This window comes from Pseudonaja textilis, chromosome 1, assembly GCF_049901715.1.
Source record: "Pseudonaja textilis isolate UNSWEBS1 chromosome 1, rPseTex1.2, whole genome shotgun sequence".
Taxonomy (NCBI): domain Eukaryota; kingdom Metazoa; phylum Chordata; class Lepidosauria; order Squamata; family Elapidae; genus Pseudonaja; species Pseudonaja textilis.
The window spans coordinates 183751578-183769859 of NC_141990.1; the positions used below are offsets into that span (position 1 = coordinate 183751578).

At 38.3% G+C, this 18282-nt stretch overlaps 1 protein-coding gene across 1 annotated transcript in view; it reads left to right on the forward strand.

Annotated features, from left to right (window-relative positions):
• TTN (titin) overlaps nt 1-18282 on the forward strand; it is a 307241-nt gene that overhangs the window by 23122 nt on the left and 265837 nt on the right. The window contains exons 19-34 of the mRNA XM_087917042.1: nt 1243-1303; nt 1411-1620; nt 2274-2416; nt 3443-3648; nt 4333-4563; nt 5216-5460; nt 7768-7991; nt 8096-8260; nt 8361-8529; nt 9596-11286; nt 11384-11665; nt 13143-13409; nt 13518-13790; nt 14901-15164; nt 15262-15522; nt 17517-17777. Coding sequence (XP_087773168.1) covers nt 1243-1303; nt 1411-1620; nt 2274-2416; nt 3443-3648; nt 4333-4563; nt 5216-5460; nt 7768-7991; nt 8096-8260; nt 8361-8529; nt 9596-11286; nt 11384-11665; nt 13143-13409; nt 13518-13790; nt 14901-15164; nt 15262-15522; nt 17517-17777 — 4953 coding nt within the window. The remainder of the gene's footprint in view (nt 1-1242; nt 1304-1410; nt 1621-2273; nt 2417-3442; nt 3649-4332; nt 4564-5215; nt 5461-7767; nt 7992-8095; nt 8261-8360; nt 8530-9595; nt 11287-11383; nt 11666-13142; nt 13410-13517; nt 13791-14900; nt 15165-15261; nt 15523-17516; nt 17778-18282) is intronic.

The window sequence follows — 18282 nt, forward strand, 5'->3', positions numbered from 1 at the left end:
GAGGCCAGAGTTTTTGGGTGGATGGTCTGTTAACTATACTGTTATATAAGTATAATATCCAAGAATTTTATATAAGTGGTTGAATGAGTAGAAACAAACAGGTTATCTTTCCCACTTTAGTTATTGGGTTCACTGAATTGTTAAAGACTACGAATAAAGGAGTCACCAGCCTATGCTTCTGTATCTTTACATATATATAATAATTTTTATCATACCCATCAATCTGAAAGCATTTTGTTGTGGCAGATCAGAGTTTTGGACCAGAGGCTTTAAATCTTCCTCAGCCATGAAACTCAGGATGATTTTATCACCAGGTGGATAAAAAGACTATTTTTCACCCTGACATTCTAGGGATGATGGCAACCTTTATGCCCAAAGGGGAAAAATAGGCATTTTGCTCATGTTTTATTCCCTTCAAATGTATACTCCTCTTCTTGACTGAAACATGCAACTTACCCAATAACTAAATCCTTCTCAATATCTCAAATAGGCAATGCTCAAAAGGACATTTCTTTCATCACTGTACAAAGCAATTGCACTGTGTTGCAAGGACAAACTCATTCCTCCTATAAATCCAATCCACAAACTATCAAATCAGGCAAAAGCAGCAGCTGATTTAAAAAAAAACTGATGGCTTTAAACTATTTTAAAGAAGTTGTGATTTGGTTCAATCATTATCCATTGCTTTGACTGAGCTCAATACAAAAATAGCTATCCAACCGAACCTGAAATGGCAGGACATGGAAACTCTTCACAAGATGATTGCAAGAGTTGCAATGCAGTGAAAAATGTTGCTTAAACCGATGAGGGAAAATACATTATGCCGTATAGGTTCAGTGACTAAGGCTTTCTTTATTCAGATTATTTGCACAATGTGGTTTGCACAAGACAAGGAAGACATTTATTTTGGACAAAGTGTAATTTCCTATTGAATCAAAATTAGGAAAGTGGCATGTTCTAATTATAAATATATAACAATCCAGGATCCACAGTTATGATTTGGTCTAAATTGTATTATCTAGATTAAAAATGTCTTATGCTTGGTCAGTTTGAAAAGTTGTCTTTTTCTAAAACTATTCCTTGAAGGAGAATATTCCAGGGTTAATCCCTACATCATGATTATACAATTGTACTCTTTAATCTGTGGTCATTCTCAGTGTCATTTTGTAGGGTATCTCTGCTAGTGATTCATTTTGGAAAGTATCTTGATGCCAGTTTTGTTATTCTTTTATTTTGAAATAGTCTCAGAGGAGTTTGAGACCAAAGAAGCTGTTTCTGCAAAAGAGGTCACTGAAGAAAAACGGTAATTGTTGAAATAATTGTGGAGATTTGATTTTGTGATGATAGCTCATGTAACAGAATTCATTTCCATTCCTAATTTTTCATTTTTTTTTCTTATAATACATCTAGCTATGTGGAGTCCAAAGATGTAATAATGGCAGAAATTGCTGCAGCAGAAGAAGTACCTGGAGAAGCTGCAGCTCCATTCTTTATAACAAAACCTGTTATACAGAAGTTAATTGAAGGTGGAAGTGTCATTTTTGAGTGCCAGGTTGGGGGCAACCCAAAGCCGCACGTTTACTGGAAGAAAGCTGGGTTTCCAATCACTACAGGCTACAGGTACAATAACGTTTTATAGTGAAATGCAATGTCTACATGGTGTGAGAACACGCATGAAACAAATGAATTACTATATAATGCTGTCCCAATGGTATAGTACCTAATTATTTGATTATCCAGAAATTCGATCTGAAATTGGAAGATAAACTTATTTCTCAGATTGCACAATGATGTAACTTTAATGTCTCTGGCCCAAAATGTACTGGTGCGCGATATATAATATTGTGATATGCATGTCTTCCACATCACAATATATGGTGCTTGGAAAATGGAAGGATGTTCCCTCTTAAAGAAATTCTTTTGGGAGGTAATGTGTGAACAGAAATTGATCTTGTGAAGCATTTCAGTTTTGGAGGTACTGTTAAGCCCAAGACATCTGATTAACTAAAGAAGAACATTGAACCTCTATCTCATGCAAAGGTCAAAACTTTGGTAAATCTGGCTGAACCATTCAGAGGCAGTATCTTTCCTATCACTTGTGCCCCATTGTTCTGTCTCTTGAAGGAGCAGCTTCTTCTTGAGCAGAATGAGCCACATTAAGGCCTTCAAACTTTTGAAGCATCCGGTTTTCATTTAGAGACGGTAGATTTGAAAATTTTGACTTTGTAATTCTTTATTCTTAGAGGGCTTGTTTGTTTGTTCTTTTCCTAAAGATACAAAATAATTCATAAAAAAGAAACTGGGGAATGCAGACTTGAAATTTCTATGACTTTTTCTGATGATGCCGGAGAATATACTATTGTTGCTCGTAATAAACATGGGGAAGTTTCTGCATCAGCTTCCTTATTAGAAGAAGGTAAGTGAATAAGAACTAGTGAAAATGGATTTTAAAGAACCATGAGGGGAAAATTGGTTTGGTAGATACTGCTCTTGTTTAAAAGATAACATTATGAACAAATGGAGTAATTTGGAAGAAAAGAACAATAGATATCTTAAATATGGTCCAAGAATAATAAACAGAATCCCTGTCATAAGACTGGTGGCCATATAAACTTTAGACAAACAAATAAACAAGCAAACAATAGATTTTATAAACCATAGTGGAATGTGCAAAGCCATATTCTGTACAGCCAGAGATATCCACAGCAAGCCACAAGGATGCCAGTGATAAACATGTGAACTGGAATGTCACTATGCATTTACATACTTACAAGTACTTGCTTATAACTAAAGGTATCATCTGAATACTTCTGGTCAAAAGTAATATCTGCATTTTGTTTGGATAACGTATCTAACTCCATATACAAATCAGGTTGTGTGGAGGTCAATAGCTATGCTGTTTACAGGAAGGAACCACTGAGTATATTCATGCTAACTAAGGCTTGCCACTTATCCTATTAGGTGAATGCAGCTAATGAAGGGCAGGATTTGCATAGCAAAAAAAAGAAGAAGAAGAAGAAGAGTTAAATTTAATATTTGGTGTTGATCGTATTTAATGACTACTTATCTTTTAAGTAAGAGAGCACAGCACTGTCATACTTGGCCAATTATTATTTCCAACATGCACTTCTACAAGCCAAGAGATTAATAGTTCACACATAAGTCTCCATAAATTACTTGGAACCAGTGATTTAACATATTCATTAAAGCCCCTAATTATTACTTAGTTATCAAAGGAGGGTAGAATTAATCTTTCCAACTGGTAAACACATAAGAGTTCTGTTTAGCAATGGGTGTTTACAAATCGAAAGTGTTCTGTTTAAAATATAATGCTGTAATTTGTTAAACTGGAACTATTGCTCATGTCAATGGAAGTACCATTAAGGTTCTTGCAAGAATTATTTTTAACTATTTTAACTACTTTTTAATTTTTTTTCTTTAGCTGATTATGAGGTCTACCTAAAATCTCAAGAAGAAACAATGTATCAAACTGAAGTAACTGCCTATGTTCGCGAACCCAAAATAGCTGCGGTTGCCCCACCCACTTTATACGCTGACTATGAAAAAGAATATGAAAAAGAACAAGCTCTAATTAGGAAGAAAATGGCAAAAGATACTGTATTAATTAGGACATTTGCAGAGGAACAAGTAAGTGTGTCGCAGGTTTGAGTGGGTTTGTGGGTTTTGGGCTACAGCAGCATACAAGACTTGTGATGTTATCATTATCACAATGAACCAAATTTAGCTTTAATTGCCATTTCTGGTATGCCAGCAACATGGCAACATTTATTTATTGATAAAGAAGACAAATTTCTTTTTTTTTTCTTTTCTATATTCCCACCTCCCTCTATCATGGCTTGACGCTTAATAGGCATTTTAATGTTACCTATTTCCTACAGTGCATGTATGCAACCTACAGAGTTCAGCAAATGTTCAGTATTTCTATTTCTAATTTCCTTTCTATTTTCTATTTAGAGTTAATTAAGGATTATGTTGGTTGGCATTTTCTCTCAAACTAGCCCTGGCACACACACACTCTCTCTCTTTCTCTTTCTCTCTCTCTCTCTCCCTCTCTTACACACACACAGACACATTCCCAATAGTTTCAACAATTAATCAGTAGAACAACTTGCCCCCAGAAGTTGTGGGTGCTCCAACACTGGAGGTTTTAAGAAGAGACTGGACAGCCACATGTCTAGAATGGTATAGGGTCTTCTGCTTGATCAGGGGGTTGGACTAGAAGAGCTCCAAGATCCCTTCCAGCTCTGTTTTTCTGTTGTTTCTTCACAAGTTTTTCTTAATATTGGAATAAACCCACTTTTGTTTTTGCAGGAGTTCCATATTTCTTCCTTTGAAGAAAGACTCATGAAAGAGATTGAGTACCGGATTATTAAGATTACACTTGAAGAACTTCTTGAAGAAGATGGAGAAGAGATGGTAGTTGACATTCCTGAATCTGAAACCATTGAAGCAGGGTTTGAATTAAGACTAAAAAATTACAGAATCTTTGAGGGAAGTGGCGTGACCTTCCATTGCAAGATGACTGGATATCCTTTGCCTAAGGTATGAATGTATTTGCTTTTCAGAAGAGCAAGCAATAGGTTATCTGTACACTTCCTAACCTCATCTGGGAAGTTATGGGTGCTCCATCACTGGAGGCTTTTAAGAAGAAACCGGACAACTACGTGTCTGGAATGGTATAGGGTCTATTTCATAGCAGGGGAGGGGTTGGGCTAGAAGACCTTCACGATCCCTTCTAACTCTATCCTGATAGATTGGTTGACCTTATGAAATTGCGTTGCACTCTTTTGCCTCTTGTTGATTTTAATATTGGTTAAAAATAATAATTTATGTTTATTACAAGCACTTCAAACAAATGAATCCCAGCACTTAAAGTTATATATCTGAAGTCTGTTTCCAAACTAATTGTTTGGATTACTGTTTGTAATAGCAGCATAAACAATTCTCACATTTGGAACGTTTGCTTTAATATTCAGAGATGCAGCAATTTTACTTTACTTTGTTGTGATATTTTTACATGTACAGTATATATAGCATAGAAAAATGCACATTAGCAAAGCAGTCACAGCAAACAATTAAACTCTGTAATTTATGGGCTTGAAGGTCCTTCTCAAAATTCTCTAACTCTGACCCAAACCCTCAGCCTTCTCATAATTCTTGCCTCTCATGTAGTTTTGTAACTTCTTCAATGCAGATTGCATGGTACAAAGATGGCAAGCGTATCAGGCATGGAGACCATTACCACATGGAGGTCCTGTCAGATGGAAGAGCCAGTCTACGTTTCCCTGTTGTCTTGCCTGAAGATGAAGGCATTTATACGGCCTTTGCCAGCAATGTCAAAGGAAATGCCATTTGCTCAGCAAAATTATACGTTGAGCCTGTTGGACCTACGGGGTCTCCAGGTTATATCCCATCACCAGAAATGATGAGAAGATATCGGTAAGAATAAGGAACAGTCTTGTCTTAATTATGACTTGTCTACAGGTAGTCCTCGATTTATAACCACAGTTGAGCCCAAAATTTCTATCGTTAAGTGAGACATTTGTTAAATGTGCTTTGCCCCATTTTGCAACTTTTCTTGCCACAGTTGTTAAGTGAATCCTTGTAGCTGATAAATTAGTAACCCTGTTGTTAAGTGAATCTGGCTTCCCCATTAACATTGCTTACCAGATGGTTGCAAAAGGGGATCACTCGGGGGTGAGATTCTAGCAGTTTGTACCTATTCACTAGAACCAGTTATTAACATTCTAAGCAGTTCAGAGAACCGGTTGTTAGAAGAAATTACTGGCCTAATCCTGTAAGGAAGGCAAGAAGGAAACATTCTGGTGTTGCTTACAGAAACTGCCTCTCTGTTAACCCTTATTACATTCTTAGCAGGACTAGACTTCCTGTCTCAGGAACTTCTCTGGAGGTTTTTTTTTTTTTTTCCTCCTTTGCTGGTACTTTGCTTGTGTGGAATGACCATTCAAAGTTACAATGGCACTGAAAAAAGTGACATGACCATTTTTTACACTTACGACTGTTGCAGCATCCCCACAGTCTTGAGATGCCAGTCGAGGAGACGAGTCCCTCGATATGAGTGATATTGAGTTGGCCAGTCACAGCCAATAACATGACCATGACATGTCCACCCAGTCACATGACCACCAAGCCACGCCCACCACCTAAGCCACGCCCACAGAACCAGTTGTTAAAAATTTGAATCCCACCCCTGGGATCACTTGATGTTGGGACTTAGCAATGGTCATAAACATGAACCAGTTGCCAAGCATCTGAATTTTGATCAGATGATCATAAGGATGATGCAAAGGTTGTAACTGTGAAAACGGTCATAAGTCACTTTTTTCAGTGGCTTTGTAACTGAACTGTTGTAAGTCGAGGACTACCTGTATCTGGGGCAGCCAATACACCTTTAGATTATAACCTGAGACCACTGCTCACAGTTGCATATTTAATTTCGTTGTATGGAGTGCAAAGAGAATAAAGCAAACTAAATATAGACAGTATGTTATGAATTGATTTTTCTGTGACTGAATTTTGAATGTTTGGATGGAAGAAACTTTTCATTGCTGAAATGTTGTAGAGACGTAGTTGTTTCATTTCATAATCATGGAAACATTGTCTGTTTTTAAACATTTTTGAAAATAACTAGAGCTTGAACAAATCAGAAGTCTATAGGGAGTAACGATCGTAAATTTATGCCACTAGTAAGAAGACCTTCACCCTGGCTTTTTCCATGCAGTCACTGATGTTCCCCCACCCCAAATAACTATGAGGTGGAAGTGTTTAATTAGAAATTACAGGTGTTAGCTGAGCGGGGTGGTATTTATACACGCCATAAACCTTTTATATGGCTGATCAAAAATTCCTGATCTGCCATATAATGAGGAAGGCATTCAATTCAAGCACAATAATCTAACATATCCTCTTTCAAAATGGCTGAGTTCACAATCTTGTAAGGTGTTGTACAAAAATATTCAATTCCTAAAAGATTTTACGATAACACAATATTTCAATATTTTCTTTTCTTTTATATTACAATTGAGATACTCCCTTGTGTGGTACAGGGTTTAGTGGGTGCTTTGGTTCTAGAAGCATGATAACAAGAGCCTCTCATCAAGGCTGTCCTAAATGTCTGTGGAGATTCTCAATTATCCAATGGTCATAGCTGTCCCAAAGGTGCTTTTTCAAGAGGCAATTGGCCTTTCTGGTGTTTCTTTGAAGGCGTTTTGCTTCTCATCCAAGAAGCTTCTTGGATAAGAAGTGAAACCTCTTCAAAGAAACACCAGAAAGTCCAGTTGCCTCTTGAGAAAGCATCTTTGGGCTGTCCTGAATCCTTTTCATATCCTTCAGCATTTCCTTGCTCTGTATGTATGTTTTCTTGAGTAGCCATTCATTTAATCCAGCCTACAGATAATATCTACTCCTTAATCCTTGTTTATTTAGAGAAGTGAATGGCACTTATTTAGATAAAAACAAAAGCAAAAGGCAAAGGTTAGCACTTTTTTTTTTTTTGCATGATTCTAGGAATTTTCAGAGATAGTGTTACCTATGTTTTAATTATATTGATATCCTATGCTGCATAGGAACATTTACTGCATACATAAATATTTACTGTGATAAAAAGCCCAACCTCACAGCATCAGACAATTTGTACCATGTTTAGAATAAAAGAACCGACTCTAGTGAATAATGAGACATTACCAGATACATGTAACTGTACATGTTAACACATTACCTTTTCAGATCTCTTTCTCCTCGATCCCCAAGCCGTTCCCCTGCACGCAGTTCTCCTTCACGCTCTCCTGCACGCAGGCTGGATGAGACAGATGAAGCACAGCTGGAAAGGTTGTACAAGCCAGTGTTTGTGCTGAAGCCAACTTCATTTAAATGTGCAGAGGGGCAGACGGCAAGATTTGACCTTAAAGTTGTGGGCCGACCAATGCCAGAGACGTACTGGTTTCATAATGGTATGAAAGCTTTCTACTTATCATGTCATCTTTGGTAAAACCCAAGATACACTTAAAGGAAGGTAATGTTCAGTCTCAAACAATGCCTGTATTTGTGTCTGCAGGTCAGCAAGTTCTTAATGATTATACCCACAAAATAGTGATTAAGGAAGATGGCACACAATCCATGATTATTGTTCCAGCAATGCCTTCTGATTCAGGAGAATGGGTTGTAATTGCTCAAAACAGAGCAGGAAAAGCATCCATTTCAATGACCTTGACAGTAGAAGGTAATTAGTCTATTAATTTAGGGATGGCTGGGATGTTTTTTGGTTATAATTTTGTACCTGACTGTATTCCTCTAATAACTTGTTTCTTTGTCTATCATAGCTAGGGAACATTTAGTAAGACCATTGTTCATAGAAAAACTGAAGAATACGAGTGTCAAGGAAGGAGATAAACTGGAAATGAATGTGAAAGCCCAGGGAAACCCTAATCCTGACATTGTGTGGCTAAAGAACAGTGACATCATTGTACCCCACAAATACCCCAATATAAAGTAAGCCTTATAAATAGAATGAATAAAAGTGCTCTACTTGTAATGTATTCAAAGCTGTGTGCCACAGCATGTATATTCCTAACCACTGCAAAAAATTAGCAGTGAGAAAATTAAGAATATTTTTCAGGAAGGCTAAAGTAATATCCTATGCCTCTTTTTAATTAATTGATTCATTCAGAATTCAGTGATGTTCTGAACTGCTTTCTCAATCTGATACAATTTAGATATGCTGGGTCTACAACTCTTTTTATCCCCAGCAAGCATACAGGTAGTCTGTGGCCTACATCCATTCATTCATTGTAACCATTCAAGGTTACAATGGCACTGAATGAATAGTGGTTGTCACCAGTCTTTAGAGCTTTGGAATCCCAGCAATTCTGTGGTCAAGTCATTGTGCATGGCAACCTAATTACACTTATGATCAATTGCTACATGCCCCATGACTGCCATATGCAATCTTCCATGCCAGCTTCCCCAGAAAATCAAAGGAGAAGCTGGCAGGGAGGATCACAAGTCACTGGGATAAGTCTCCCCCACATGCACGCTCTTCCCAGCTCCTGTTTGTGCTCCATAGGCCACTTAGGCACTCCTGTGCACCCTATCTGACCCATGTCTATTGAGATTCTCAGTCATCCAATGGTTATAGTTCTCCCAAAGGTGCTTTTTCTAGAGGCAAGTAGACTTTCTGGTTTTTCACTTCTCCAATCACAGCTGAAGAAGCTTCTTGGATGAGAAATGAAACGTCTTCCAAGAAAAACCAGAAAGTCCAGTTCCCTCTTGAAAAAACATCTTTGGGACTACCTGACCCATATGGCTCCTCTTGCATGCCCCTGCATACCTTACCCAATTTGTACAGTGCCTCTCATGCATGCTTGCATACCCTGCTTTATGATTATGTCACTTAGTAACAGAAATACTGGTCCCAGTTGCTTTCTTTGCTCTAAATTCTGTGATCCCCAAATGCTAGAAGATAGAAGGGCGCAGTAAACACCATTCATAAACAATTTAATTGATTGAAAAGTTCGGTTAAAATCATGTACTTAACTCTCCCCATTCTGATTTTCAGAATTGAGGGAACAAAAGGTGAAGCTGCCTTGAAGATTGAGTCCACAATCAGACAGGATGCCGCATGGTATACTGCGACCGCCATTAATAAAGCCGGACGTGACACTACACGATGTAAAGTGAATGTTGAAGTTGAGTTTGCTGAGCCTGAACCAGAAAGAAGGTTAATCATTCCCAGGGGGACATACAGAGCAAAAGAAATTGCGGCACCAGAATTAGAACCTCTCCATTTGCGTTATGGTCAAGAACAATGGGAGGAAGGAGACCTATACGACAAAGAAAAACAACAGAAGCCGTTTTTCAAGAAAAAACTGACTTCCTTAAGGCTCAAACGTTTTGGGCCAGCCCATTTTGACTGTAGACTCACACCTATTGGTGACCCAACCATGAGAGTAGAGTGGCTACATGATGGCAAGCCTTTGGAGGCAGCAAATAGACTTCGGATGATTAATGAATTTGGATATTGCAGTCTTGACTATGATATTTCCTATCCCAGAGACAGTGGTGTGATTACATGCAGGGCTACAAATAAATATGGTACAGACCACACATCAGCAACTCTCATTGTTAAAGATGAGAAAAGCCTGGTTGAAGAATCTCAATTGCCAGAAGGCAGGAAGGGTCTTCAGCGCATTGAAGAGTTAGAAAGGATGGCACATGAAGGGGCCATTACTGGTGCTGTAGAAGATCAAAAAGTAAAACAAAAGCCAGAAATAGTTTTGTTTCCTGAACCTGCAAGAGTCGTTGAAGGTGAAATTGCACGATTCCGTTGCCGGGTGACTGGTTATCCACAACCAAAAGTCAATTGGTACCTCAATGGACAACTTGTTCGTAAAAGTAAAAGGTTTAGACTTCGTTATGATGGAATCTACTACCTGGACATTGTGGACTGCAAAACTTACGATACAGGTGAAGTGAAAATATCTGCAGAAAACCCTGAAGGTTCAATTGAACATTCAGTGAAGATTGAAATACAACAGAGAGAAGATTTTAGATCAGTACTTCGTCGGGCACCCGAGCCTAGGCATGAAGCTCCAACAACAGAGCCTGGCAAACTTCTGTTTGCAGTCCAAAAGGTTGACAAACCAGTTGAGGCAACTACCAAAGAAGTGGTGAAGCTGAAAAAGGCAGAAAAAGTCAGCCATGAGAAAGTATCTGAAGAATCTGAAGAACTGCGTAGTAAATTCAAGCGCAGAACTGAGGAGGGCTACTATGAAGCTATCACCGCTGTGGAGCTTAAATCTCGTAAGAAGGATGAATCATACGAAGAGTTGCTTAAGAAGACAAAAGAAGAACTTCTTCATTGGACCAAGGAGTTAACAGAGGAGGAAAGGAAAGCCTTAGAGGCTGAAGGCAAAATCACTATTCCAACCATCAAGCCAGAGAAAGTTCAACTAAGTCCAAGCATGGAGGCTCCCAAGATATTTGAGCGTATCCAAAGCCAGACAATAAGTGAAGGAAGGGATGCCCACTTCCGTGTTCGAGTAGTAGGCAAACCAGATCCAGAATGCCAGTGGTTCAAAAATGGTGTGCAGATTGAAAGGTCAGACCGGATCTATTGGTTCTGGCCAGAAGATAACGTTTGTGAGTTGGTCATCAGAGATGTAACAGCGGAGGATTCTGCCAGCATAATGGTGAAAGCGATGAACGTAGCCGGTGAAACCTCCAGCCATGCTTTCTTATTAGTACAAGGTAAGGTATACACCTCTGTTTCTGTTTCATCTTGGCTTTCCTACCATCATGCTCAAACCTTCCATCCCTCTTCAACTTCTTTTTGTTGTTTTGGCAGCCAAACAGCATATCGTATTTATCCAGGAGTTACAAGATGTCACCGCTAAGGAGAAAGATTCAATGGCAACCTTTGAATGTGAAACCTCTGAGCCCTTTGTTAAAGTGCAATGGTACAAAGATGGGATTGAGATATTTTCTGGAGACAAATACCGAACACATTCTGACAGGAAGGGCCATTTCCTTTCCATACTAATGATTGACAAGTTTGATGAAGATGATTACAGCTGTGCCCTTGTAGAAGATGAATCTGTAAAAACAACAGGCAAACTAATTGTAGAAGGTGAGGACAAAAATTGTTTTAACATATGCTTTTTTGCCATTATCTCTTTGTACAGAAATGAGATACGAGCTGCCCTGTTTACTGGGAGTTTCTCTATCCAGAGTTTTCAACATATCATTCTGAGCTGCTCTCAATAGCCAGTCATTACTGAGCGTAATACAGGAAGTCCTTGACATATGACTTTTAATGGAGCATGCACATTAAGTTGTATGTCATGAAAGTTGTAAAATAATTCAATCACATGGCCAACTGAATTTTATGACCTTTTTTGTGGCAGTTGTTAAACAAACATATAGGTCATAAAATGAATACGGTGATAATTAAATGGAAACCATTGTCTTTAAGCGAACCTATCGTTTGCTAAGGAGTAGGGTTTTTGTTTATGAAAAAACCAGAGGTAACTTCCAGTTTGGGGCAAAAGTGCTGTAAAGCATGGTTACATGACTGTGGGACTCTGCAAGTTGCCACAAATGCAGCTGTATTGCAGAGTTCCTGAAGTACCATCACATGACTGTGAGCTGGAGCCCACTTGGCAGAACCTCTGAACCAGTTCACAATTACCATTTTCCAGGTAAACTGTAGCTTCAAACAGTCACTAAATCACAATTCAAGAATTATCTGTCATTTTTTTTTTCATTCTACAATGGTTATTGTGCAACAGGATCAGTTTGTGTTCCGTTACTGTTAAATTTATATACTATCAAGTTTTCTAGATTCGGGATGGCTTACAATGCAATTTACAAAAAGCATCCAGTTAAAAACAATAAATCACATTTCCAATAACATCTTAATAAAGCACAATTTAATAAAAAGTCAAAAGCCCAGGCCATCACTGAAGGTCCCATCTAGCTTCTAGGGGAGGGCTGTTTCACACCATTGATTCCATGATTTAAAAAAGCAATGCTTTGGCATTATTCCTCCCTCACATCATGAGATTGGTCCCTTGCAGCTTCTACTGGGAAGTTCTCCTTCGATAGATCATCTCTGGTTACAGTAGTCAGTGCAGCAAAGCAGTGGTGGGTGTGGCAGGGGAAGGATACAGTAAAATCTCCAGTCAGAGGTGGTATTTGCCGGTTTTCAGAACTACTCAAAATTTCTGCTACCAGTTCTCCAGAGCTGGTCAGAACCTGCTGAATACCCACCTCTGCTGCAAATACAATAGCTCCAGCTTTGAAAGTTCTGTGGGGGCACATGAAATCTAGATCTTTAACAAAGTAATCAGATGCACATTTTGATATTGTGCATAAGACCCAGGACCATAGTTAAAAAACAACAATCTATTCTTTTTTGTATGTGTCCTGAATGGTGATAAATCGGATAGCAATAGCACCTAGCAGTAACACTTAGCCTTATATACTGCTTCACAGTGCTTTACAGCCCTCTCTAAGCAGTTTAAATGGAGCATATTTTTAATCCAGTTTAATCCAGTTGGGAAATTTTCATAACAATTTACTGAAATGTCTATATATGGATGTAGGTGCTGTTGTTGAGTTTATAAAAGAACTGGAGGATATCGAAGTTCCAGAATCCTTCTCAGGGGAACTAGAATGTGAAATTTCGCCTGAAGATGTGGAAGGAAAATGGTATCATAATGGCACTGAGTTGACATCCAATAATAAATATGTCATAACCTCACGCCGGGGTCGTCAGATCCTTACAATTAAAGATGTTGCTAAAGAAGACCAAGGAGAGTATAGCTTTGTGGCAGAAGGGAAAAAGACCTCCTGTAAACTGAAGATGAAACGTAAGTCCATCCACAAAAACTGATCCTGCCTTACAAATATTTCATACCCACCATTTCTCATCATGAGTAATTGTGTTGTGTGTGTTTTTTTAATTTCATATACTTCAGCACGACCCGTGACTATCCTTCAAGGACTATCTGATCAGAAAGTCTGTGAAGGTGATATTATACAACTTGAAGTGAAGCTCTCCCAAGAAAATGTTGACGGGGTCTGGATGAAGGATGGCACCGAAATTCAACCAAGTGATCGTATCCACATTGTCATAGATAAGCAGTCCCATATGCTCCTAGTTGAAGATGCAACCAAAGAAGACAGAGGAGCATACTCCTTTAACATCCCTAGTCTGCTTCTTGTAACATCTGGCCACGTTTCTGTCTCTAGTAAGTTTGGAAGTTTCCTTGGGAATCTTGTAACCATATCCTATATAGGCAATATTAAGACAATGCAAAAATGAAGCAATAAGTACTAAATAAAAGGGATCAAAGGAAATGAGGAAAAAGGAAAGGAAATCTAAGACAAGGAATATGTTCTAATTGCTGCAGCATGGAGGTATTTTATTAATTTTTAAGACATATGTTCTCATGACATCACTTTCATGTCATATCTGATATTCCACCAAGAATTGTTGCATGCAAAACTTCTCATAAAGACAATCTAGCAAACTCTGGGATAAGACAGGGAAGATATGGTCAGGGATATCATCTGTTTGGTTGCCCTAGCAAATCTGTTATGGATATGTCCTCTTTCCCTCTGGCTACAGAGCACTGGGCCTCCATGTTGGTTTTAGTTATAGGAACACCTGGACTTTTTTCTCACCAGAATATTGAATTTCCAGGAGACTGAAAGACTTGCCAGCCAGAAATCCTGCTATTATCTTGTTTGTGTATCTTGTTTGCATGCGTATTCATGGACGTGCATGCTGGAGAAATTATAAAGGACATATATGAGATGTGGACACTTGCCCCCACAAAAACAAATGTGGAATGGGGGCAGCAGTGGTAGGAGATAGAAGATATGAGGGGGAAATTTTGGGGGGCTTAATCAAAACTGATTTGGGAGAGAAATTACTTTCAGGGGAAAATAGGAAATAATGATCTAGAAATACAATTGCACTGAGAGCAATAAGCTCTTCCAGTCCCTCGGGCAGAATTTTGCAGGAGTAGGGCTGGAGGGAGGGGAGGTAGCATAGGTATATCAATCTTCTATTTCCCATTTTCATAGATGATGCCACTTGGAAATTGCCTAGGTTACAGTGTACAAATTGCCTCCAGAAGACACATCGATGAGTTTGTTTCATGAAACAATAGATCTCTCAGCTCTGCTGATGAGGCATTCTAAAGATAGACTGTGAGGGCAGTTTATATTAATATACTTTCATCCCCAATAAAGAGCAGGAAGAAAATGTATTAATATGACCCTGAGGAAGAATCTTAAATCTGGAATGCTTGAAATGTAATAATTTTATGATGGCTATTTTATGCTATTTGCAGGTGTGGAGATAATTGTTCCTCTGAAAGATGTTCATGCTATTGAAGGCACAAAAGCCATCCTTGAGAGCAAAATTTCTGTCCCTGATGTATCTTCCTCCAAATGGTATATAAATGATGAACAAATAAAGCCCGATGACCGTATACAAGCAGTCTCCAAGGGCATGAAGCAACGACTTGTCTTTACCCGGACATATGCATCAGATGAAGGACTGTGTAAATTAGCTGTTGGCAAAGTTGAAACTAGCTGTAATCTTACAATTGAAAGTATGTATTCTTCAAACGTGCAGCCATTCTGCTCATGCAAAAATGTGATAATAGGAATTCAAGACTGTTAACCCCCTTATGTATTTATTTTCAACAGAAATTAAGATTATTAAAGGTCTTCATGATATCACCTGTACTGAAACCCAAAACGTCACCTTTGAAGTTGAGCTCTCCCATGCTGGGATTGATGTGCAATGGCATTTTAAGGACCAAGAAATCAAAGCCAGCCCCAAGTACAAGATAGAGGCACATGGCACAATATATAAACTGACAGTAATCAACATGATGAAAGATGATGAAGGAGAATACACATTTTACGCTGGAGAAAAGAAGACCTCTGGGACACTGGTGGTAGCAGGTTAGTTCCATGGAATGTTCGTGATGATGGTGAATATCTTTAGCTGGGGTGTAGGATGAAAGGTGGAAGTTTATTCTCCAAGCTTATGGGTTGGTTTCCAAGCATTTCATTACCAGGCTGAAGATATTACCTAGCCTGGTAACAAAACATTTGGAAACCAACCCACAAGTTCGGAGAATTAACCTCCACCCTCATGCATAGAATGCATTGATTCTCTTTTTAAAGCTAAACTTTATGTATCTATCTGTTTCTATCTATCTTTATGTCCATCATCTAATTCTATCTACCATCTTATCTAGTTATAACCTGTCTATCTATCATCATTCTTTCTTTCTATCATCTATATTTCTATCTATCAACTTTCTATCTATCTATTTATCTCTATCTATCTATTATCTATCACCTATTTATCTCTATTATCTAATCTGTCATCTATTTATTGAATTTGTTTGCTGCTCATCTCACTTTGAAGCGACTCTAAGCAGCTTACCATATGCCCAATCAGTTGTTAAGGCACTTAAAATTCATTTCATTATTACAAGTTGAAACTGTGTGAATTTAGGGGACAAAATGTCAAGATATTCCTTAACATTCCTAATGGAAGCTATAAGAGCCAGGTACCCTTTGGGCAATTGCAGGTAGGTGACATAGGACGATAGCTTTTCATGTGACTTATGATTTTCAGTGTTTGAATATATTACTTCCCTTTTTAAATTTAGTTTTCACGGAAACATTGGGGAGGAAATCAGTTCTTGGCCATCATAACTAGGGATACACAATTTTGTGGAGGTAAAAGTTCCCCCCAAAGTTTGAGTGGTATGCCTTGGATACATTGCAACATGAAGACCAAAAAAAAAAAAATAATCCCTTTAGTTTAGTGTTTGTTGTTTTTAAGTAAAATGAAATATAAGCAATAGGATTACTTACCAACCATCCATTTAATAATATTAAATTTAATAATCCAGTCACACATTAAACACTGTAAGACTTTGCAAGTCTTTAGGGGCAGTGTCCAAGGCCTTTGGAAGCTGCTGATTGTGCAGCTCTGGTGCACATCCAGCCAAGTGTAGTGCGGTTCCATTAGCATTTCATTTTCCTTTTTTATGACCACCTTTCCACAGGTCAGTTACACAGCATGTTGCAGAGCTCTGGAGCACATCTTAGAAGGCCATTCCTATATACGAATAGAGCCAGCCCTATGAGTTCCATGGCTGGGGGGGAAGGGAGCAGCAAAGATACACAGCTCCACACAATATCGAAGGTCACCTAAGTAATTTTAGCAGCTAAATAGAAAATAGATAGAAAAATCTACTGAAGCAATAAAATCAAAAATTAATCTTTTTTGCCATTTCATATGAGTCATCTGAGAAGGCAGCTATATCTAAGAGTAGGTTTGGCTCCAAGTATACTAGCTGAATGTCATTGCTTTTATAGAGAGGAATTACCACATGAAAAAGAATAACCACATGGCTTGAGAGGGTACCTGAAGGATCGCCTTTTCTGAAGAGTTTCTGCCCATCTAATTATATCAATAGGATGGGTGTGCTGCAGTTCCTATCAAATAATATCAGCTGATGGGGGCTAGAAGACAAGCATTTCCGGTAGCATCCCCTGCTCTGTGGAACATCCTCCCTCTGGAGATTAGAATGGCCCCAACCCTGTTAGCCTTTCATAACGTGTAAAGGTTAGGTGCGCTACATGTGCCAAGGGCCCCCTGGCTATACTTTTAACAGGACAGATATCTTGCTTGTATGTGCTCAAACTAGATGTTTTCATGTTTTTTTGTGTTGAAACGGTTTTTACTGTTTTCATTGTTTTAAAATGTTTTTAAGATGTTAATTATAATATGTGTTTCTGAATTGTGATTCGCCCAGTCATTAGCTGAGATGGGCAGCTATAGGAATCAAATAAATAAATAAAAATAAAATGAAAGTAGAATCAAATTGAAGACCTATTCTGTGGATAAATATTTTCCTTTTTCCTTTCTTTCACAGGTGGTGCTATTTCAAAACCCCTTACTGATCTCACAGTAGCTGAGTCCCAGAAGGCTGTTTTTGAATGTGAAGTAGCCAATCCTGAATCTGTAGGCCAATGGCTGAAAGATGGAAAGCCGCTTAAAATGACAGATCATTGCAAAAGCGAATCTGATGGATCAAAGCGGAGACTTGTTATCCCAATCAGCAAATTGGATGATGTTGGAGAATATACCTTCAAAGTGGCATCTTCAAAAACATCCGCTAAACTGAAGGTTGAAAGTAAGTAATCAAGGAAACTTCATCTTAGATAACATGTATTTGTTATCTTACTTGATGCTCAATTTATTTTTCTGGAATTTGAGACAATGGTTCTAAATAGATATATCTCTGGGCATAGTGGATTTATTTTAGAGGGGATATGATATGTATAGGTATATTCAGTATTTTTAATGTCAGAATCTAACATTGTTAGTTCCATGTTTAGTTCCTAAATGGAATGAGATTTTTCAAATGTTCCATTGTGAAACAGATAAAAGGCAGCATGAGATACCAGTTTCACTCACTGCATAGAAAGAAAAATAAGAGCAAAATGGATTTTAAGAAGTGTTGAGGGTGGTGGTGAAGTGAGGGGTAGTAAAAGATGACCACTCTATTCTAACCTCCATAAGGCCCACCCAAATTCTCTTCTGAAGATCCCGCCAGAATGAAATAGCATGTGTGGAGGAAAGAATGAGAAGGAAGGAGATAATCACAAAAAACTGAACAGAGCAGTTTCTATGTGCAA